Source organism: Lissotriton helveticus, chromosome 10 (genome assembly GCF_964261635.1).
Source record: "Lissotriton helveticus chromosome 10, aLisHel1.1, whole genome shotgun sequence".
Taxonomy (NCBI): Eukaryota; Metazoa; Chordata; class Amphibia; order Caudata; family Salamandridae; genus Lissotriton; species Lissotriton helveticus.
The window spans coordinates 72,819,810-72,843,368 of record NC_136071.1 but is presented as its reverse complement, the minus strand read 5'-3'; the positions used below and the strand labels follow the sequence as shown (position 1 = coordinate 72,843,368).

Below are 23,559 nucleotides of genomic sequence, written 5' to 3'. Positions count from 1 at the left end.
TCATGTCCTGTTGACAAGCTATACCCCAAACACACTACTAATGGTGAAAAGTTTCTTAACAAGGCTGTACCACAGAGCCACTCACTCACTGAAAAAAATCATTATTTTCCATGAGTTTCTTGCTTGACCCCCAAATCACTGTGTTTCAGCTTCTTTGATTTTGATGTGATCTGTTTTCCTACTATATCCAAGACTACAGACACTATGGAGGTAATTATGATGGCGGAAGGCCTGCCACCGACAGCCTGTTGGTGGCGAGCCTCCTGCCATCGTGCTGCTGTTTTTCCCCAGCCAAATTATGATGGCAGGGGGAATCGTTGGTTAAGCGCGGCGGTTGTAAAGACCACCTGCCACGGTTTCGACAGGCGGTCCTTTTCCGACCGCCTGTCGGAACCAAATCATTGCCCAACATTGCATCGGTGCCTTGCAGGCACCGCCGTAGGAATTATGATATCCCTTTCCTCCGTTTGTTTTGAGGCGGACAATCTGCAGCGAAACAAATGGCGGAAAAAGGATTTGGGGGCCCGTAGCGGCCCCCCTTCATCTTTGGGCCTAGGGCAAGGGCACTGGGGGCCACCTACGGTGCCCTTCAACATATCCTTGCACCATGTAGCAGACACAGCATGGTGCCTGGCACGTGGTGCATGGATATGCACGTGCCTTTTTCTGGGTATTACCGCGGGGCTGCTGACCGCATCCCCGCTGCAATGTTAAAGATAGTGCCTGCGACCGCCGTGGTGACGGTCGCATCGTTCTGCGATAGGAGGGTAGGCCGCCTCGTAAGTGGCTGGTCCCACAGCCGCAACGATCCAACCGCCATCGTAATGACCTCCCCATGTGTTTCTCGGGTCACAGCTTTTACCCCCCTGATTTTGGCGTTATCTTCGCAAAGTATTACTGCCACAGAATGCTACGCTGGGCAGCATAATTGGCCTTTTCTTAATGCATAAGTTAATCACTGCTGCAATAATGTCCATCTCCATTGATGCATTCTTTCCAATAGCAGACATTCTGGGTTTAAGATGATTCTTCCTTGGTGCAGACAGTCTGGATCCCAGGACTTCTCTCTCTCCTGCAGACTTTCTCCTTGCTAACATTCTGATCCACTGCAGGTCCTTTGTTTTACCAAGAAGAAAGTAGTAATAGTCCAGTTCACACCATATTGACCTAAACGGAGTTCATAGTCTGCTGGTCTTACGTTCTTGTAATTCGCGTTGACATAAAGTGCTCTGCGCAGGAACAGATGTTTTATTGGGCCTGATATGTATCTGGTCCCTCGACAAAAAAGAGCATCTTCTGCCCACACTTTCTTGAAGCACTGCAGCCCGCCTTGTAAACCAGATGTAGCATCTAACATTAATAGGAGAAGATGGAGCTAGAATTGTATTATCTCTTATTTGATGAGATGGTCTGTCCTCTGCGGAGAGTGTGCTTGACGCTGTGGATACAGGACTATAGACTATGGAAAGAGATGGCCCTATGTGGATTGCGTAGGCACAGTGAGTCTGGCTAGGATTCAGTGATGAATGCTGACTAGTTATCATTACCCTCTCACCCATGGGCACCACCAAATATTTCTTCAGGGATCAAATTTGTTGGTCTGCGTTTCCACCAAGAGCCACATTCGTGTTGCATGCAGAAAGAGAATTGCCTTGAATGCCAACTTCATAAAGGGTTAGGGTGCCTTTCCTCTGGAATCTTTTCATATCAGAAAATAGCAGATTTAAAAGTAGAAGGGTGGGGCTACGTGTTACCCCAAGCCAGTCGCACAGCAACGTTTGCCACTTTTGGATTCATTTATACGATACTCCATCTTCTAATTTTTATCCGTAATTTAATCCATATTTTTTATCCTTCATTTTTATGTGTAATACCAACTCCCATCCACACGCGGGATTCATTTTGCCTTTTTTCTAGGTTTCTGATATTCAAACTGTGCCCTCCGGACCTCAGGTTCAAATACGACATATGCAGAAGTTCGTCCAAGACAATGTTTATTAAAAAATCCAATACATTTCGGGCACCACTCTGCCCTTCGTCAGGGAACGCTACAAATAACAATAATACAAAGTAATGAACAGCATGTTTACACATCAATTAATATCCAATAAATAATCTAACCACCCTTCTTCATTGTCTAAGAGATGCCACCGGGGCAGGCATTATAACCAGAACGCACGCAGTTAAAGATTAATTTGTGGACAAGAAAAGATAAACTGTAGATCAAATGGTGTGCATCCCACCACTTACATTACATAGATTTAAAAGTAGAACACCTCCAGTGCATTGATCCGGAGCACCTGAGCTTCATTGGCAACTTTAAAGGGAGTTTCGATGATCTACTCCGTGAAACATATCAAAAGATTACTGAAACTGTGTATTTTTAAGTAGAAAATCTAAACCATAGTGGTCAAATTAGATAGGTTTCAAAGACCACTGGAGGTGGAGTACAGAAGTCTTGCTCAAGAAACATTTCTTTAAAATAACTACTGGGAAATTGTGCATTTTTAGGTAGTAAATGCACAATTTGTGGACAAGCTGGCCAGCCTGTTGTAGGAATTCTCTCCTCCTTGGTGTGATGTTTGGGTACATGTCATCGAGCTGGACGCCGGCAAGTCTGTCTGAAATTGCTGAGACATAGACGTAGGCAGGAAGAAGCAAACCAGCTTTGCGGAGTGCTTGCAGCTCAAAGCACTGGTGCACCTCCGGTATCCTGAGCTCCTGCACCCTGAGAGCACCCCTACCCTCTACCACACAAATGTATGACGATACTACGCGATCATGTTGATCGTGGTATCTTACAACTCGGGTTTTACAATGCAAGTTGTTTGAACGACTTGCATTGGAGGGCGCTGGACTTAGGGATAGTACGATTTACTATTCCAACACCAGTCTATGTACAGTAGAGAAGGTGTTGGATAGTAAATCGTACTATTCCTTAGCTTACAGCGCCCTCCAGCGCAAGTCGTTGAAACGACTTGCGTTGTAAAACCCGCGTTGTAAACCTACCGCGGTGAAACTCCCGCAGAGTAAAGGTCATCTCCCCTGCCACACATGACCAGCCTGCACAGCCTACATCCCAGCTGTGAGATCTGGTAGAAAAGAAGCATCCAAACACCTAGTCTCTGAAGCCAGGTTTCTTAACACCTTCCATCCGGCCGCGATTTTGCGGAAGTGCGGCACTTCCGCAAAACGGACGGGGCCGTGTCGGACATTGGCCGACGGCAGCACCAGCGAGGTAGTGCTGCCGTCGGCCAATGGCCGACGGCAGCATGGAAGGGGTTAAGATTCTGCATCCAGTATCTCCTGCACGTAGACCATGCATAAGCTCCGCAGGGTCAGACTAAAGCAGCCAATCCCACCATCTCTTCCCACCAATATTTGGAGCAGTGTGCACCCAGACCCTGGGGGTCTCTACCACTTGACAAGCAGCAGCCAGTCTTCGGGTACCTGGAACCTTACAGAGGCACCCGGGTCACTGAATCTGGGTAACTTGAGGCACCCGGGTCACTGAATCTGGGTAACTTGAGGCACTCGGGTCACTGAATCTGGGTAACTTGACTGTGAAAGCAAAGCAATGCAGGGACCTGTAATCCTAATGAGGACAGCTCCTAGATACCCTCACGGGTGACAAGAAGCGCTCTACAAATCTACTGATTGAATGATCCTCATCTCTTTTCTCACCTAACACTAGAACAAGCCAGAGACCCCGCCACCATTTGGCACTAACCACGGGCACAGAAGGCTCAAGAGAACAACCGCGGCATATGAAAGCATGCAAGTGCTTCCTGGCAGGATTCTCAAAGGCAGTTCAGGGACTGGGCAGCGATGCTCTACTTTTAATGCGACACTCCTAGCACCCGTCACGAAGAGGATTCTGATTTCAACACTTTCAACGAGGTAGGATCCAGACCGCCCAGCATGGCTGATATAAACAGAAAGGATAAAAAAAAGTGATGGATAAAAAGCTTGAATCGATATCAGCCACCACTATTTACTTAGTCCTGAATCCCAGTTCATCGTTATTTTGCCCACCATGCCATCTTAGTTTGGGCTCTGCCATGTGCAAATCAGCCTTGATACAGTAGGAACAGTCCAGCCCGATCTGCCAGGCGAGGTCCTCTCTGAGCCGGAACACGAGCACCCCAAGTCTAGCTTCACCCTTATTAGGTCTCATCAGTCCGGTATATTCATTTTATTTATAAAGTTTTCTAGAGCACAAACTTGACCCGAGAGGGTATCAGAGCGCTTTACATTTAGGATCGTTGCGTTACAGGTTACATCAGATACAAGAGCATAGTAAGGTACAGTGCACATAAACAATGTTTCAATAAATCGTAGGAGGGAGGGGAGGAAGGAGTAATAGCGGGGAGACGAGGAGGAACTGTGCCCAATGACCAGCTGGGTAGGTGACGGTCAAGGGGGAAACCAGGGCCAATCTCCTCATTAGCTCTCTAGCAGCTCCACCGGTCATCAGCCATGTTGCTCAGGTCTCAGCGTTCAGGAAAATCAGTTTTTAGTTTATTTGATTTGCTACGGTTATATAGCGCTATCTAGACCCGGAGGTATCAGAGCACTTAACCAGGGAAACGGTTTATAGCTTAGATCCAGTGGCTCAGTGTGCATAGGACCCTCGTTTGGGCATTCTCGTCCAACTTAGAGTGTCACACTGGCATACACAAAAATGTGACGGATGGAATGCTTGAATGAATCCCAGTCACTGGCAATTACTCTGGTCATATCCCGCTCCATCGTTATTTTACACGCCATGCCATGTTAGATTGGACTCAGCCGTATGCAAATTACCTTTTGTGCGTTTGATGTGACGCTTTCTGTGGCCAAGGATAAGCCAAGATGCCATTCCCTTGCTTACTGTGCTACACGCGACTGAAGAACCCCGATCAGGGCAAACCCGGTCTTGACATGCTTGTGTTGTGGAAACCAAAGAACTGAAGGTAGAGGCTATTTGAAACCACACTCAACAAATGAATAATGTGTCAAAGTGTCAAATAGTGCACGAAACCAAAGAGCGCTCCCCTCTATGCTCCCCAAATAGGAACCAGTCCTATAATAACATTCAATGCAAAAAGGTTCAGCACTATACAATATAATATAAGCGTGCCACATCAAAGTTCAAGAACAGTTAGCACAAAAAAAGACATCCGAATCCAAGATGTGTGTTTCTTGAGGTAGTTTCTCTTTATTTTCCCATGAACAAATGATCATAGCCATAGCCAACGCGTTTCGTCTCCCCAAGAGACTTCCTCAGGGCTCCACAGTATGGCATAAAGTATGTTCATTAGATGGTCGTACAATGCAACAGTTTAAAAATCCAATATTCAGAAAGCTTCTATACAGTGAAAAGACTCAGCAGTGGCATGATAACCCGCAGCATATGTGGTCTTCGTTTTTTTTCAGCAAAAAGAAAACGAAGACCACATATGCTGAATATTGGATTTTTGTACTGTTGAAACACACATCTTGGATTCGGATGTCTTTTTATGTGCTAACTGTTCTTGAACTTTGATGTGGCACGCTTATATTATATTGTATAGTGCTGAACCTTTTTGCATCGAATTCTTGTGTTCTGGTTCAAGGAGGGCCTGGTCTCGCAGTTCGGGCTGGACTGTTCATACTGGAGCAGGGTCAAGAATGATTTGTACTGGCTGGGTCCAAACTAGGTTGTATGGCAGGCAAAAGAATAATGGGTTGGAGTGCAACCCCGAACGAATGCAAGTAGTTAGACTTATTGCAAGCAGCCTCCCTTTGTGCTGGCTATCTGGAAATGCCCTCTTTGAGGGGGGCAGTTCCATGAGTAGGTGTTGAATACTAGTTTATAATGCAGTACTGATAGGCATTTAAGCATCAGCCAGAAGGCCACTGATCGAATGGTCTTGGAGTGTGGTTTATCCTTTTCAACTCCTGAGCAGGTGTGAGGGGCACTGCTGTCGTACACAGAAGGCAGTTTTTGATCTCTGCAGAGGGATGAAGGGTTCGATGAGTTTAGAAATGGGTATCCCGGTAGGTTTTGGGGAACAGGAGGTTGAGGGAACACATTCTAACCTATGCAGGTGAAAGAGTCCATGCTTCTTGTCTTTGACAAGGATGCGCCCTCCACTCATCACGTGGTCAAACAGGACATATGAATTGTAGATTTTGGGCACCAGCAGGACTTTTTAGGGACCAGAACAGGTGCTGTCACCTTTAATTGGCAAATAGCAACACCTGCTTTTGGTACAGCTCTAAGAAAGTGCAGAGGTGTGATATACTAAATCAAATGTCAAGTTTTGCTTTCAGCGTGACAGGGTGAACTTGGCACTGGTTGGCGTAATTCGATGATTCAAATCGAAATGTAAAGGTCCCGGTACCCTCGCAGTTAAGAGGTACTGCGTTCCAGCTGAGAAATGTTAAAGCATTAAAAAAAAAAAAAAAAGTGCAGGTACTCCGTACCTGACAGCACCTGCCCATTTAAAGCACCGGCGTAAACGTGTCTTAGCTTACCTCAAAAACAAAACGTGAATATCGCAACTTATCAAAGAGGATGCAAGGGACGTACCCCGAAGAGTTTATCAACGCTGCCTTTACTCCTATCAAAATATTGAATATTTGCGTCATGTACACAGAAGGCCACAGGACCGGAGGAAGCATGTTCTGTTCCCAGAGAGGCGGCTGGTTTTAGGTTCGCTCCGACCGCAGCTGTGCCCCAACAGACTCAACTCTGGGCCGACAGAGGCCTCGCATGACGGGGCCCGTCCGGGGGTATGGAGTGCAGAGGCCCTCGGGCGCCTGCGCCGGCCCTGGCGTCCCAAGCCGCGGCGAGAAAGAATGACAATCCGCCCTCCTCTGAGCCTCGAGTCCCGGCGCTCCCTGTCCACGCATGTCTGACCCTGAGCGTCTGCCGCGAGCCTCCGACGGCCCCACGGAGATTACAATGCGAGGAATGCGGCCTGAAATCCTTCTTTTGAAGCCAAAGTCGGGTCTTCATTATTCTCTTTGACTGTGCACCTTCCGTTCTAGTAAAAAAAAAAATTCAAAGTTTCTGCGGAATGGGAGGAAGGAAATGCGTCAATAAAATGTAATTGACGTACTATTTTATTTGACCTGCGTCTCCCGTTAGCAGGTGGCATTTTGTAGCTGTTTCTGGTTATTTGAAAATACGCACTTATATATTTTGTAGAGTCAGAGGCAAGAAAACCAAAGTATTCACGGTTTGGAAATCTTTGCTGTTAGCCTGTTACATAACTTTTTTTTGCGTATGACGTCAAGTCTTCGCGCAGGTTGCTTCGACGTAGACTGTCCACTTCATTTACAGGTGTGGACATTGGCTGGATGAGACGTTCTATCTTACTCGACACAAGTGCAGTTCGGTATCTACAGATACACAGCCAAACGAGAGCACGTGAGGAGATGTGGCTTAATGGCCAGATTTGCTGACCTTAGAATCGGGAATCAGGTTCGAGTCAGGGGTCAACTCTCCATCCTGTGATCCTGGGCAAATCACACAACCCTCCCCCATGTCCTAAAAATATGAATCCGACCTTGTGCCATAGGCCACCTGGTGCTGATGTAGAAGACTATTGCAATAAAGTTCGTGCTATAAAAAAAAGCAAAATAAAAAATAATAATACTCTAGGCTTGTCTGACTTTTGCCTGTCCCAGGGGTGGGAGAGGTACTTTTGGTTGTTACTCGATGGGAGCGATCTTGAGTGCGTCTACCATGCCCATGCCTGCGGGCTGGTACCCAGGTGGAGTACAGAGACGTGATGCCACCGCTGTCTGTATCCAGTGCACATGTGCCACGGTTGGTTGCATGTTTCCATCGCTAGGGTACTATGGAGTGGTGTGGCTCACTGGTTAGAGGCGGCAGACCCGTAAGCAGAGGACAGCCTGGGACCAGGGTTCAATTCCTGACGCGCAGGGTCGTGGACCAGGGTCAAAAACGGACTCGATAATTCTCGCCTCGGTGCCTACTCTAACCAGGGAAACACTCGGCAACTCTGGGCATTAAGCTTGCCTCATCTCTACAACAGATTTGTAGAAAAAGTGAGCAACCCAGACTACCCTTGAGGGCTTGGGTAATGAAGTGAAGGGGTAAGGGTGCCTTCAAGGGAATTCGTTTAAGTAGAGTTAACCACTTATGATATAGCTTGCAAGGATAAATTAATGATCCTCATAAGAATTCAATTCAACTAAGTAAGTTAAGGTCAAACATACATAACTACATAAAATGACAAACATAAACACAAGCCAGGTGTATAGAGAAAAGAATTTATCAAAAAGATTTTTAAAAATTCATTAGATATACAGAACATGAAATAGGACTGCCAAAGTATAATGAAAAAACAAAAGGAAAAAGGCGCCTTATTCCTTTTGTTTTTTCATTATACTTTGGGATAGGTGTCAATAGGTTCTGTTGAGTTGCTTATCAATAGATTGGATGTCAACCTGCAGTCCTATTTCATGTTCTGTATATCTAATGAATTTTTAAAAATCTTTTTGATAAATTCTTTTCTCTATACACCTGGCTTGTGTTTATGTTTGTCATTTTATGTAGTTATGTATGTTTGACCTTAACTTACTTAGTTGAATTGAATTCTTATGAGGATCATTAATTTATCCTTGCAAGCTATATCATCTCTACAACGGCCTCCCACAGACGCCGGGGATGCCTGGTTTCACCTTGGAGATACCCAGAAAGGGACCATCTCACAGGGAAAACCAGGACGGGTTCCCCAGCGGTACTCAGCGCCAGGATACTCCATGGAGTCGCAGTGCGCTTTACAAGTACACCCACATTTACATTTACATTTACTATCCTCTTTCCCCTTGGGCAGTGCTTGGAACCAGGATGAAGAAGTGTGTGGATGGGAGCGAACCAGTTATTTACCGGTAATCTTCATTACTCTACCCTTCTCAATCCAAATAACTGACTAACATATCCACCACTCAAATTACTTTCATATTTCACTATACTTATTCAACACTAATCCTTCATGGGTTCTGGAGGGGCGTGCTACTGGCCGAAAAAGCAGTTCAAAAACCCATCAGGGATCACAAGCGCTATATAAATAAATGCAAACCTTTTTCCCTCTTCTATCCCTCCACTATCCTTCTGAATCCAAATAACTGACTAACGTATCCACCACTCAAATTACTTTCATATTTCACTATACTAATTCAAGACTAATCCTTTATGGGTTCCGGAGTAGCTCGCAACTCGCCGAAAAAGCGATTCAACGCCTCATCAGTGGTAGTAAGCGCTATATAAATGCAGTTACAATACAATACAATTACGGTTAGGATCGCTGCCTCGTCATTGTCCTACTTGTGAGGGCATCCTGCCACCAGACAGGAGCAGCTTTACTAAACTTTCTACTATTTCCCTTAAAAAAGAGCATAATGCGCATATATTCCCTCCCCTCACACTTCCTGCTTTGGCCAAGCTCAGAACTGTGTTCCAGGAAGGGAGGGAGGAGTCTTTACTGTGACGAGGAGGGCTATCCTAAGGTTAATGAAGACGACAGCTAAATAATTGGTTCATTACCCCCATGTCTGACATCCTTGTCATAGTCTTAACTTGTGAGGATGTACCTAAGCAACAGGAATGAAACAGAATCAATTATATGCTGGTTACCATGATTATATTTACAACAATTATTTCATTGCTGTTTTTATTACAGATACCCCAAAATTGTCCAGTTGTCCTAAAAAGAAATCTAATTTACAACGGGAAAGAAAGTATTGGAACCTGCTCATGTGGCTACCCTACATATTTACTGTAGCGAAACACCTCCGCTTCAGTCCCGACTGTCCCAGAAGCCGCTATTGCTCTAAGAGAGCATGCCGTAACATTCCCTGGCAATTCCAGATCCGTAGAGAGTTATACGCCTGGGAGATTGATCGTCTGACCCGGGGAACATCGTTTACAACGATGCCATTACAACGCAAGTCGTTACTATGACTTGCGCTGGAGGGCGCTGTTGTATAAGGAATATTGTAATTTTATATTCCAGCACCTTCCCTACTGTTACGTGGACTGGTGTTGGAATATAAAATTATAATATTTCACAATCCACGCCCTACAACGCAAGTCGTTGTAACGACTTGCGTTGTAATGGCAGCGTTGTCATGTACATTGATCTAAAAGATCCTGTTGTACTGACATACATCCGTCTGACCCACCTACTGATTGTTGTAGCTCAGACTTCCTCACCGTGCATGCTGTCCCCTGGGAGATGAGGCATCCTGAAAGGTTTTGTTTTCTGTAGATATCTCTAAAGAACTCTTAGAGTTGATAGAACATTATCTGAAGACCGAAAGACTGGGAGAACAACCTCTTGTGAGTAGTACAAATGAGACCGTACTTTAGGCTTACATTTTGGATTTGTCCTTAAACTACTTTGTCTGGAAAAAAAATCAAGTACAGGTAAGAAAGATGTTAACTCGCCTATTCTTCTTTCCGAGGTTATGAAATCCATGATATATTAGCATGAATCATAGGCTCGTACGGAGCTTTATGCAAGCCCAATAAAGCCCAGGAAAGAATTGGTGATAAAATTAGCTTTTTAAAATCTAAAACTTCAAAGAAAATTTTCTGCAATGCGGAATTATGGTTAAATCCCATACCCACCTGGATTCCCTACAAGGTTTGATAGCTGCCCAATGTGAGGAAAGCTTTAAAGGAGCTAAACATTTTGAGAATGTATCTTTTTTTTTTTTTTTCAGAGTTTTATATAGCGCGAACTAGACCCGAACCGAATCAGGTATCAGAGCGCTTTTACATATTTTTCCAGTTACGTTACATTTTTACGTTTTCCAGTTACTTTCATTTTAGGCACGGGGAGATTAAGTGATTTGCCCAGAATCACAGGAGGTTTTGGCGTCGTTACCGAGACTCGAACCCAGTTCCTCCAGGTCCGAGGTCGAGTGCCCTAGCCGTCAGTCTTGAATCTTTGGGGGATCGCCAGGCACCGGATCCCAGTCAAATTCTGAACCTCCGGGAGAAGAAGTTTTTTTAGTGTTTAGAATGTGCTCGAAGAGTGGCGTCTTCTTTAACCGCTTGAATGTCATATGCCATCTCTCTGGAACATCCCTACTGTTGCAACCCATTGGTGTAAGTGTTAGAGACGGAAACTGAAGAGGATTGGGACTCAATGGGAAAGTTAGAAGTGGGTCTGTTTTAAGATGGGTTAGCAACAGAAACTAGGACCTCCTCGGGGGGGAAAAAAAGGGAGCAATGAGAATCAATGTTACTTCATCCCTCAGAATCTCCTGAGGCAGCTTCGGGAGGAGTTGAATCGGAGGGAAGGTGTACATGAGTTCCTAAGGCCATGGAACTGTTAATGCACCCAACCCTGCCTTCACACGCTTCCCGACATACCGTCTTGGTACAAAAACAAGGAAGAAGGGCATTCATTGGTGATGCAAGAAGATCGAGAGTTGGCTCATGCAAATAGTCACAAAGTATTTTGAATACCTGGAGACGCAGGTGAAAATATATTGAAGATGGCATGTACCGACTGAGGCTTTCGGATTAGAGTTTGACTACCCCCGGAATGTACATGACTTGAATCGACAACTGGTCAAGAGAAAATTTTGTCTGCTAATGTGGCCAGGGAATGCAACTTTGTTCCCCATTGCCTGTTTATATACAATTTGGCAACCTAATTGTCTGTCTTCACCAACACAGGTTTGCTCCCAACTCCCCCTATTTGAAGAGTTCAGGCATTTCTGTTGAGTCCAATTTCCCTGAGTTTCCTGTACACCCAAGGCAGACCCCCAACCCGACTGACTTTCATATGTTGTCAAGACCTGTGGAAGTGGCTTCAACATCTAAACTCCCTTTTGAATATTCATGGGACAAAGCCACCATTGGAGGTCCTTAACTATTTTTTGGGATACTGAAATTTTAATATAGTAGTTCAGGGATGCTGTGTACCGATGTCCTAGTATATGTTGTACCAATGCTCTTCGATGAATTCTGGCAGAAGAAACTACAGTTGTTCATTCGATCAGACCCTGAACTTTTAACCACTGACAAGCAGTAATCGAAAGAGCTTGAAGGTGGTCTTAAAGGTGAGCTTGCAGTCTCACTCTCTTCTGCCTTGAAGCCCCTCTCTTTCGAAGAGGGCGCTAATGACTTTCTTGTGACATCTTGGAATCAGTTGTGATTTGTCTTCGTTAAGAAGAAACCTCAGAAAGGTTAGAATCTTGCTTTTCAATGAGACACTCTCCTCTACCTTAGATAGAGTAGATGCTACAATTAGCTAATCATCAAGGTAGGCAAAAGATACTCACCAAATGTAAGTAAAAACATATGTAAATGAGTTACCACCTCATCTTTGTAAACACCCGTGATGAGAAAGACCGGCCAAAAGGAAGACGCTCAAATTGGAAATGCTGATTCCCAGGCGCAAACTGAAGAAACCTCAGGGAATTCACGTGAACTGGGATGTGACAATAAGAGTCCTGTAAGTCCAGGGTCCCCTTGAGATACCAGGGGAATCACTCTCTGATGAGATTCCATTTTGAATGTCACATGTTTTACAAACTTATTGATGTTTTTCAAATCCAGAATAGCTTGATGACTCCTGTCCGGATTTGGCACCTGGAAGAGTAAAGAATAAAACCTTCTCCTCTTTCGACCTCTGGTATTGAAATGATTGCTTCTTTCTGTAGGAGAGCATGAACTCCCTGGAGTATTGCTTGCTTCTTTTTTTGATTTTTGGGAATTGGAGTTTGTATGAAGTGAGAGCGGCAGGGAGAGTCTGAAATTCTGTTCGATAGCCTTGACGAACTATGGACTAGAACCATTTCTCTGATACACGTCTTTGCCACTGGTCCAAGAAGAGGCTTACTCTTCTCCCATCTTAGGTGAGTCATTGTTATTGTTTAGGTTGGGAGTGAGCCAGCGCGCAAGCGCTGCTCTGCGAAGAGCCGTGGTAGTTGAGTACGGAGAGAAGCTTCGCCCACTCCCCGACCTTATTTTTCATTGGCTTGTGTGTTTGTCCTTTGTAAATGCTGGCTTCTGATTCATTATGAGTCTTGTTAGTTCCCCCTTAGTACAGCCAGGTCGTCATTTGTATCCTCCCATGGCTACTGGCCCCTTTACTTGGTTGTTACACGGGGCATGTCCTATTTTCTTCATGCACACATAGCGTCACACAGCTTTGTCCGTGCCTTCTCCTCTCCTTCCCCCGTCCACCCTCCCGTTGTCCCTGCTTTCTCCCCTCCGCCATCCCTTCCGATATCCGCGCCTTCCCCTCCCCCCTAGCCTTCCCGTTGTCTGTGATGCCAAGTTGCCAACAATTTGCAATGCATTAGGTCTCCCATAAATTGGAGACCTATTGCATTGCAAGTGCTTGTTTTGTTGTTGCTGTTGGAGCATGGGTTGCTGTGGTCAGGATTTCCCAACTGCTGCAGCTCCCCGAACTTGAGCCCGGCCTCGAAAGGGCTGTTAATTCTGAAGACTCCCATTGTAGCGTCTCTGAATAAATTGCCTCTTAAAATTGAATGGTTAGAAAGGGTGAAGCAACTTTTTTCCTTATCTGCATTTTTAACAACATCACCCAATTATGCAAAAAAAGTTTATCTCCAGTAATGACAAGCTGGAGAATGAGAGACTTTTGAGATTGATCAAACTTCCACATTGCCAACCAAAGCAGATGTCTAGCAGAACGTGCAGCCCCTGCTGTGATAGCCTAGGACCAGAGGAATTCAAAAGACAGGTCAGAAAGAAACTGTGCTAATAGTTCCAGATTTGCCAACATTTTCATAGGACGTCACTTACAAATAGTTTTTTGAACCAATAGAAAAGTGTGTAGATCGAAGATAAATTTGGCTAAAATGGCAGTGATGGTTGAAGGTGACATTCATTATACAAACCTAGCTGGCACTTGCACAAACCTCTCACTCAAGATTTGTTTAGGTGTGTTGTTGCGGTTCATCACTGCTGAGCGAAGGCCGGGCTGTTGAAGATGACAAGAGGTGGGTAGAGTAAAAACCATTAAATATGAGCTGCTTTTGTTGTGAGGCTGATTTTGTCTTTCCTCGTGCCTGTGAGCAGGACGCTTGATCCACACGTAAGCAAATGTTCCTCTGATTTTTACACACCGGTGTCTTCACAGACCGGTCAAATATATTCCCATCACTTTATTCTCTCCAAGACTGTTCTCTTTGTATGGTGTGAAGATCCTAGGTGGATGAAGACAGCCCAACCAGTTACTCTCTGAATTAAAAAAATATTGGCATAGAAGGAATTCATAGACTTATGTTGCCACATAATCTTCATTCAGAAGCTATACTGTCAAGACGATCTGCCCAAGCAAACCAAAATTATCCAGGAGTGGCCGCATAAACCCCCAGTTGACTAGGTCACATGGTTTTTCCATATTCACAATGACCTTCAAGGCTGGTGTCATATGTGCCTGACCTGTTTTAAGGCTGAGTACAAATGTATCAGCGTTGTTCTTGGGTATTCATGGTGTTTTGCAGTTGGTAAGTAATTTGGCAAATATTTTCCCATTAAAGTTCATTAGGGGTTCGGCCTGTGTGAGGCTTAGAATGGTTTACATTTATTTTTCTTTAGGACCGCTGCTGTATTTGCCCTTTCATAGATTCCTGGAGCCTTCCCTTTAATTACAGATTCATGAATGACCAGTAGCCAAATAGGTCGTAAGCCGTCTTTGCATAATTTAAAAAAAAAGAAATAAAAAACTGCTGGAAGGTTATATTTCCCTGTGGTTTGTTTCAGCAGACCAATAAAAGTCACTAGTATGTCTCTATAGGTGGCCTTTTCAGTCACCCCTCCCTGCTGTTGAGTAGAGCAACATTACATGGTAACCGGTCAGGGAAAGAGGCAGTCCACTGGTCATCCTCAGCGATCAGTCGTTGTTTAGGTCGAGCCTGGCGTAAGCAGCGCGAAGCGCTGTCTCCAGCGAGACTTATTGTTGTGGACTTGCCTCGGAAGTGGGGCAGGAGATGGGCACGCGTAGAGCTTTTGGCGATTTGAGCAGGTGTACGCGTACGTACAGCCACGCGCTGTGCACATCTCCTGTCCCGCTTCCGAGGCAAGTCAGCCTCCTGCAATAGCATTATTTTAATGCTCACGCATGCACACACACACACACACACACACACATACGTAGCAGCCTCCCCCAGCCAGTGCACGCAACTTGTAAACGCGCGCCTACACACACGTAGCAGCCACCCCCAACCAGTGCTCGCCTACTCAATCACTAAAAAAAAAAACACACGCACCAGCCCCCACGGTATAACTAAGCCCCACTCACCAGGCTCTTTTGTCGCTGCTACAGGCTTCGTCAGGCTCAGGACTCCCCTGGTGTCATCTCCGCATCACCTGGAACACACAGGGCTTCCCTCACTCATGGGAGCCCCGCACTTGCATCGGCGGCCTCAGCCGCCACTCCTGACCCTCCTTATTTCTGCAGCCACCGCAAGGCTCTCCCTCAGGCGTGGGAGCCTGCGTCACCACTGCTCCTCTGGGCTAGCCACTCCGTGGGCACGGGCTTTCCGCAGAAGGCGGAAGTCCCGTTCCACGATAGGCGTGACGCTCCTGAACTTCCGGTTTTCGCCCACAGGAGGTGCTGTACTCATATTCAGCCTACCCCCTCCCTGTTGAGTAGCTACAAGAGGCGCTATGCTGAAAGCTGTAGCCAACCTAGTTTTAAAATTTCACATTGTGCAATATGTTAGAAAGTGCAGCTGTGTGTTAGCATTACCGCAAACAGCTATTGTAATCCCCGTATTTTAATAGTGTCCAAGTCTTATCCTCCAGAGGAGTGTGGGAAGTTCAGTGTCCTCCAAGGAAACTTCAAAACAATTTGAACATGACGACAGACATACCAGGGCCTTAATTGCACCGGGTCCTGACGCTGCACTTCTCAAAACCAGGGGATTTGACGGCTCCACATTAGGCTCTCTATTTTTTTCTCTTTCGCCCTCCATTTTTTTTCTCTCGCCCTCATCAAAAACCATATATAACCTCGGCGAGTTTATCACTCTTTCCCGGTCTTTTTTGGAATTTCTTTCAAGGAGACTGCTTTGTTATGTCTGTAGCCTCAATCGGGAACTACGGTCACCGTCACTTGCTAGTTATCTGACAGCCGTGCCTCGGACTCTGCAGGGGGCAGGAGGGGTGGCGGGCAGAGCGCGAGCGCTACGTGAAACACCGAGGGAGTGATTAGCGCGAGGTCTACATATAACACGGAGGCAGTGATTACCGCGAGGTCTGCATATAATACGGAGGCAGTGATTAGCGCGAGGTCTGCATAAAAGACTGCATAAAGCACAGAGACAGTGATAAGCGCGAGCTCCACGCAGTGATAAGCGCGAGCTCCACGTGTAACACCCAAGCAGTGATTCGCTGCCGAAGGCTGTTGGGACATTTTCAGCTGATGAGACTATTGGGGGGATAAAAGGAAAGATAAAGCATTCCTTGAAAACCTTTCTTTTTCCGCAGTTATCACACACACAACCACAACCACACACACAACCACACTCACAACAACAACCACACATACAACCACACACACAACCACACACACACACACAACCACACACACAACCACACCCAGACACACACACAAACACACACACACACAACCGCACACACAACACACACAACCACAACCAAACACGTCAGTGCACGCTTTCACCAGGCACACACACACCACCAGCCATCAGTGCACACTTTCACCAGGCACACAACACCAGCCGTCAGTGCACGCTTCCACCAGGCACACACACTACCAGCCGGCAGTGCACACTTCCACCAGGCACACAGCCATCAGTGCACAATTTCTACAGGCACACAAACCACCAGCCTGCAGTGCACACATCAATTGTTAAGGCATCCACAATTAACTATTGTAGCAATTGCAGTATGGCGCATTTTACATATAAACATATTAATCTAAAGCGCCGCATGCCACCATTGCTACAAAAATAAATACACATTTTTTTGGCCTACAATTTATAGACTTTTGTTGCAATTGGTCTTGCAATATTAAGCAATGCCAATAGCTCAAACTTAATTATTGCATTGCAAATGCTTGTCTTCAGTCCAGCTGTGGGTAGCTGTTGCTGGAGGTATTGCTTTAAATGTCTTATACTTTTCTGTAATAACTCAAGAAAACTCTCTTATTCTTTCCTTCTCTATCCTTACTTCTCTTGGAAGCGTTCTGCCAAATGAAACCATGCCAATGTTTTCTGACTTGTGGTAACCAAAATCCACCTTTAGCAAACCGTGTTAGTATAAGCGGGGTCGAAATTTGTGCTTTTTATCCAACAAACAGCAGATCCAGTATAATTTTAGTATATTCCCAGCCTTTGACCCCCAAGCATCTCCCCAAGGGTTTGTACATTTGTATCACTTATGAGATGTGGCACTCATGACCCACATATTTCTGTTTCCTTTTTTAGCAGCATTACTAGAAGATTTTATTCCTCCTCAGCCATCCATTCCCTTTTCTTCATTATAGCAGCACAAGGATAAGTGATGCTACTCAGTGCCTCCCTACTGGGCCATTTAATCAGCTCTAGTCTTCTACTATTTTTTTTTAAATAGCCATGATTGCTTCAATTAACTATAAAGCCAGACATTTTACCAAAATATGCCATCTTATCCAATACTGCAGAATTAATGTATTTGGCTCTGATACCCAGTGCTTCTGGGAAGATGCTTTACTTGATGGGACTGAGACCGATGGAAGAACCAGTGTGGACTGAATTTTCAATCTCCGCTTTGTGTCTTACTGGGAATGATGGCTGTTGTTTGGGGATGCTTTGCTGTATGTGCTGCTTTATGTATCTCAGATGGTGTTGGAGGTATGAACCTTCCCAGAATGCCCTGCTGATTCTATTGTTTTCTTAATCCACAGGTGGTTGTTACTCCTCCTGCTCTGGATGTGAAAGTGGAAACACCAGATGAAGTATGCATTGCTGTCGGCGGCACCACCACCAACGAGAATCCTACTAACCCACAAACTTATATCACTTCTGCACCAGAGGCCAAGGTACCGGCGACAGAGCCGACGACATTGAACCAAGAGATTTTGGTGGTGGTCAACCCACCAGAACAGGAACCTCTGCCTCCTGAGAAGGAGCTGCTGGAGATAGTTGACATGGACACAGCAAGCACAGAGGGTGATCCACTTCTGCATGGAGACAGCACTGGCGAGACAATGGTGAAGGTGAAAGAGGAAACGTCAACGCCCTCGACTCCAACGGAAGGACAGCCACTAAAGGGCCGGAAGCCCAGGGACTTGGAGCTGCCATTCTGCCCAAGCCTGCTGTCCTCTGGGACATGCCAGGACAGAATCAATGCCACAGTAAACACACTGCTGTCTGCGGGCGGTGGGAGCAACTCCCTTACTCCCACTGTAATCACTTCACATGCTTTGGTGAGTAGCAGGTGTGGGTTTGGGGTCTTCAACCAGAGAGAGGATTCTCATCTTCAATTCTGGCTGTCCACTAGACAAGTTCTTCTCTTGCTCAGTATTTCCAGTACATTTCTTCCTTCCCTGATGATAATTCTTTCTAAGATTCTGCTGCTTCACAAGGAGGGGTATTGTATGGTAACAGATCAACCAACCCTAAAGAACGTGTTTCTCTGCTCCCCAGTGATACCATGTGGGCTAGGCTAGGTTCACTTCTGTGGTCATAGGTGGACGAGGAGTCACGTCACCATAACCCTAACGTCTGTCTGCAGTGGCATTTCTTCTCCGCGGTAAGTAGTGGGCTTGCCCCTTCTGCTTGCTCACCTAGTAGTGGTCTTCAGGAGGGTGGACTGAGGATTTTGTTTAGGGCCAGAAAGAAAGCATTGTTCTTGCGAAACTGCATCCTGGGCAGGACCGTGTTTTCTTAAGGGAACAGTTATCCCACAATCATTGAGTCCATTTACTACAACACTTTATGTCAATTTTACACTATAAAAATAAGCAGCACTTCCCCTTTTCTCCCTTACTCGTGGCCTAATGTGGGAATCCCTTGGTATTTTAATATGTTGTAGTGTGAACCTAGCCAGAAGGCAGCGGAGCGCTGTATAGAGTCAAACACCAGCACAAAGTCAATGAGTAGGAGGACAAGAAGCTGAGTTGTGGATGGTTAATGCATTGTGATGTAGTGTTCTTTAAAGTTGTGAGTCTTAAACTGGAGCATTATTGGGACGGTCCTGATGGATACGGAGATGTTGTTATAAATCCTGGGTGCACAGAGGGAAAAGACCTGCTGTCTTGTTTTTTCTTTTTTACACTTCTTAGTCTGTAGTCTGATGGGGTCCTAGCTACAGCTGTGCACAGGTGCGCCAGAGATGGTGAGCTTGCCTGTAAGACGAGTGAGTGCTGGTCATGATCGCTCTGTAAATTATGCTGCTGGTTTTGAAGATGGTTTGGCTGGCAAGCAAAGCCAAACGAATTCAATCAGGATGGGGGTTGCATTTCTTCAGGCCCTGGACGAGACATGCTGCAGAGTGGTGCCAGTGTGTAGCGTGTGAGGAGTGAGTAGGGCATTACCACCATACAGATGCACGCGTACCAGGGCTTGGGGAGCAGTTGTGGATTTCTGGAATAAATGTTTTTACTTTTTTTTATTAAGAAAGAGCTGATACTAGGTCATCTTTGTTTTTGCAATGTGTTCCATGCGAGTGAAGTCAGCATCCAGGGTAAATTGAAGTGTCTTGGTATTCAGTGAAGTTTGGGTTTCAAAACTGTCAATATTCATGCTTTTGATCCAGATTTGTGCTGGTTACTTTTTATTGTTTTTGGTAAATAACAGAATTTCCGTCTTGGTTGGGTTGAGCTTCAGGTGGGTGCTGGACATCCAGCTCTGGATGACGTGTAAGCAGTGTTTGAGACATCGGAAGTCTGAAGCAGAGCAGACTTCCAAGTAGAGTTGTGTAGCATCGGCACATTGGTGAATCTTGACACCGTGAGTCGAGCACCAAGCGGCTTCATGTATATGTCGACAGTATGGAACTCTGGGGAATGACATAGGAGATAGGCATCTTTTGTGGCCTGTACGCGCCTATGTGAACAAACTAGCATTGAATGTAAAAATAAGAGGAGGGCCAGTGAAGGACATTGATGAATTTGATTCAAGACTCCAGGGAGCGTATGAAGGTGGACTAGTCGGCTGTGAAAAAGGCAGCTGAGAGATCATCAATATCAATAGGCGTGGTCATCTTCATCGGTGGTCAAGAGGGCATCGTCCATGATGTGTAAGGTAAAGTTTTCGTGTTGAAGCGTGATCTGAAGCCAGACTGGAAGTCATGCAGGATATGGCTACCATTGATGTGATCTTGGAGTTAACATACACTGCTTTTTCAATTATCTTCTGAATTAATGGTTGGTGAGTGATGAGCCAGTAGTTGGCAAGGTCATCCAGGTCTAGTGCAGGTTTCTTTAGGAGCAGAAAGATCTGGCCTGTAGTGAGAGTTTCTGTGAAGATTCCCTTGAAGCGTAGACCGCGGTAAGAGGGGGTAGAAGAGCATCTCTAGAGACAGCTTTTGTGGAGGGCGATGGCAAGACATCATTTATATAAGAAGTAGCTCTGAGCGGGTTTAGTTTGTAGGTGATATATGGGAGGGACAGGGCTTTGAAGGCTGACCACTGCGGGATTCTACGAGAAGGGGTGTCTGTAAGAATTGAAACAGACTTTTTGCCGATGTCCTGTTGGATCTTCAGTATTTTTTCAGGTAAGAAGCATGGAACTGGCAGATCTGGCAGGGCATTAATGCAATACTTGATCATCTTGACCAATGATCTTCTGTTGGTGGCTTCATTGATGGTGTTGGTACAGTACTTTGCTTTGGCTGATGTGCTGAGCTGCCTGTGTGTTGCACAGAGTCTCGGGATGTCATCACAAGTTCTGCTTTTGCTCCATTTTCTTTTCGATCTACGGATGGATCGTTTATTGTCATCGAAGTCCAGAGTGCTGAAGGCGTTGGCTTGCACGTGCGTGTTGTAATTGGGGCATGCATGTTCACATAACTTTCCAAAGAGATATTGAGGTTGTTTAGAAGTGTGTTGGACGTGCAGTTGATGGGGTGAGAGATGAGTTCAAGCATTAGGTTGTATCTGGAGAAGTCTGCATGAAGTATGACGCTTTAAGCAGAGAGTACTCTTTTACTGGATCGCCCATTGCAGATTTACCAAGCAAATGGATACAGGTCCTTTTGCCTTGTATTAGTGATATATTTAGGCTGAAGGCAGGATGGGGTGGAAGGGAGCAGGAGAAAGATAAAGGAGGAGAGTAGGTCAAGACGGTTGAGTGTGAGTAAGGCCATGCACAAGAACTAAGAGGTGACAGTGAGCAGCGTAACTATGAAGGGGAAAGAAAGAAGGAATAGTTGAGCAGTCCAAGGGGACGGACCGGTGGAGCAAAAAAGGTTGGGAAAGGTGTTGACAATAGAAGAAAATGGCCCATTCTAGAGCCACCAATTAAAAACAAATTAACACCTCACGGTTAGATTACCAGCCTGGAGGAACCTCTCTCATTGAAAAAAAAACACAGTTTGACTTCCATGCCTTCTGCACGCTCCTCCACTTTAATGGTGCACTTCTTGTGAAAGTAAGACTGGAGCCATGTTTGACATTCTTTGCACAGTTTGAAAAGCATTTATTTGAAAAACCAGGTAAACTTGGGAGGAGAATCTAGTCAGGGGGAGTACCGTTCCCTCTCCCTTCGCTTCTGAACCTGATGGCTCAGTTCTGGAAGCCTTACTCTCTACGCAAACTGATCAGTTAGGTAGAAACCAGGACAGACTACACCAGGGCGTCGCGTTGGAGCAAGTTGCTTTGTGCTGCCAACGAGCACTGGAGTTTACTCACTCCTGGCCTTTCCACTCATGGCTGTAATCAGTTGGTCTGCCCCTAATAAAAATATTAACTCATTTTAAAAAGAACTGTTCTGCTTGATCACACCAATCTGATTTGTGAACCTTTTCACAGTTTGCGTACCTGGCTCCGGGTTAAGGAACTGGTAGGTTCATTTTTAAAAAGTCTTCTCCACACACTTAGGTTGCCAGGTAACACCTGGGGATGTCCTAAAAAAGTGAACAAAAAAAAAACAATAGGGCAGAGGCTGTCTAGGTGCAGGGTGTGACCATGCCCCCTTGGGTTGTGGGAGCAGGGGAACTGGTCGGTGGTGTGACCAGTGGGCTGTGTGCCTAGAAGCCCACACCTTGTGCCTGGAACCCATTGCTGTGCGTCTAGAAGCTACCCCTGTGTCTTCTGGGTGCAGGAGATGAAGGTTGGGGTGTGTAGTGTAAGGCCACACATGCCGTGAACTTAAGGGGACTGGTAGGCCTAGCATACTTGAAGCGGCCCAAGGGTTGTTCAGAATCAAAGCCAATGGAATTATGCGGCAGGGGAGGACCCAATTATGCTGCAGTGTTGACTAAATTATGTGGCAAGAAAAGACAAATTATGCAGCATAATGCAGCACAATTTGTGACGCTATTACTTCATTTTATTTTCTTTTTTTTTTTACACCTGGTAACAGTTTCTGAGAAAAGAGTTCACCTTATTAGTACCAATTTAGCACCTTAATACAGAAATAAGCAACTGAAAGATGACCTGTCAGCCTCTGCAAATTGCTTTCTGGTACAATGGAACCAGAATCGCCATATTTTGTGTAACTTTTGATCCGTTTGAGCTAGATATAAAATATTTTTTTGTTAAAATCTGCAGATTATGCAGCAGATGGTTGACTATGTGGCAAATCCATAATTATGCAAAAATCACCGCTCTGAATCTCTGAAAAACCTGTTGAAGGGGAGTTCTGGTTTCAATCCCAAAAAATAAAAAACAGTGGTATCCTCGGTTCTAGTTAGAGGTGCTGCCATAAAGCCCACCTCTTTCCCATACACAACTTCCCCCATGACATCATTGATGGTGTGACTGCAGAGCTGGTGACAAGAATAACTTAATATGATACCTAGGAAAAGATAGTGTAAGCATTTAAAGGATAAAGATACAATTAATATCTCTACCTATTTGAGTTTACTCTCTTCCAGAACAAAGCAACGCTTCTTTAAGTCTCTTCAACTAATGGTAACCCAGAAAAAGACTTTTTTAAAAAAAGATTTTTTTATTTATTAAACCATCTTTTGCAAAATTGAAAATACGTTATCTTTTGCTGTTTTTTAAACACATATATATATACACACACAGATTATACATATATACATATATATACAATATACAAACAACACAATATATCAATACATATACAACAAATATATCCTTGAACCTTTTTAGAGTCCACGCCCTTATTATTTTAACCAAAGGATGCTTCTAAATCATGTATAACCAAGGACATTCCTTACAAAAAAAGGTCGCCTTACGGAAAATAGGAGCATAGGAGGTAAAATCATTAGCCTCTAGTATTCTTATACTCCTTTTGAATTTAATTCACATATTCAAAAGTTTTGAAATGGTGCCTTCCACAAAAGTATCAGCTCTGGTGACGTCACTTAAGATATCTAGAACATTAAAGCAGCCACACATGAGAGACATTTTGCACAGATCTATTTTTGCC

At 45.1% G+C, this 23,559-nt stretch overlaps 1 protein-coding gene across 1 annotated transcript in view; it reads left to right on the top strand.

Annotated features, from left to right (window-relative positions):
* Positions 1–23,559, top strand: part of ELK1 (ETS transcription factor ELK1) — a 171,177-nt gene that overhangs the window by 96,513 nt on the left and 51,105 nt on the right. Inside the window, exon 4 of the mRNA XM_078664780.1 lies at positions 17,901–18,422. Within this exon, the coding sequence (XP_078520906.1) occupies positions 17,901–18,422 (522 nt within the window). The remainder of the gene's footprint in view (positions 1–17,900; positions 18,423–23,559) is intronic.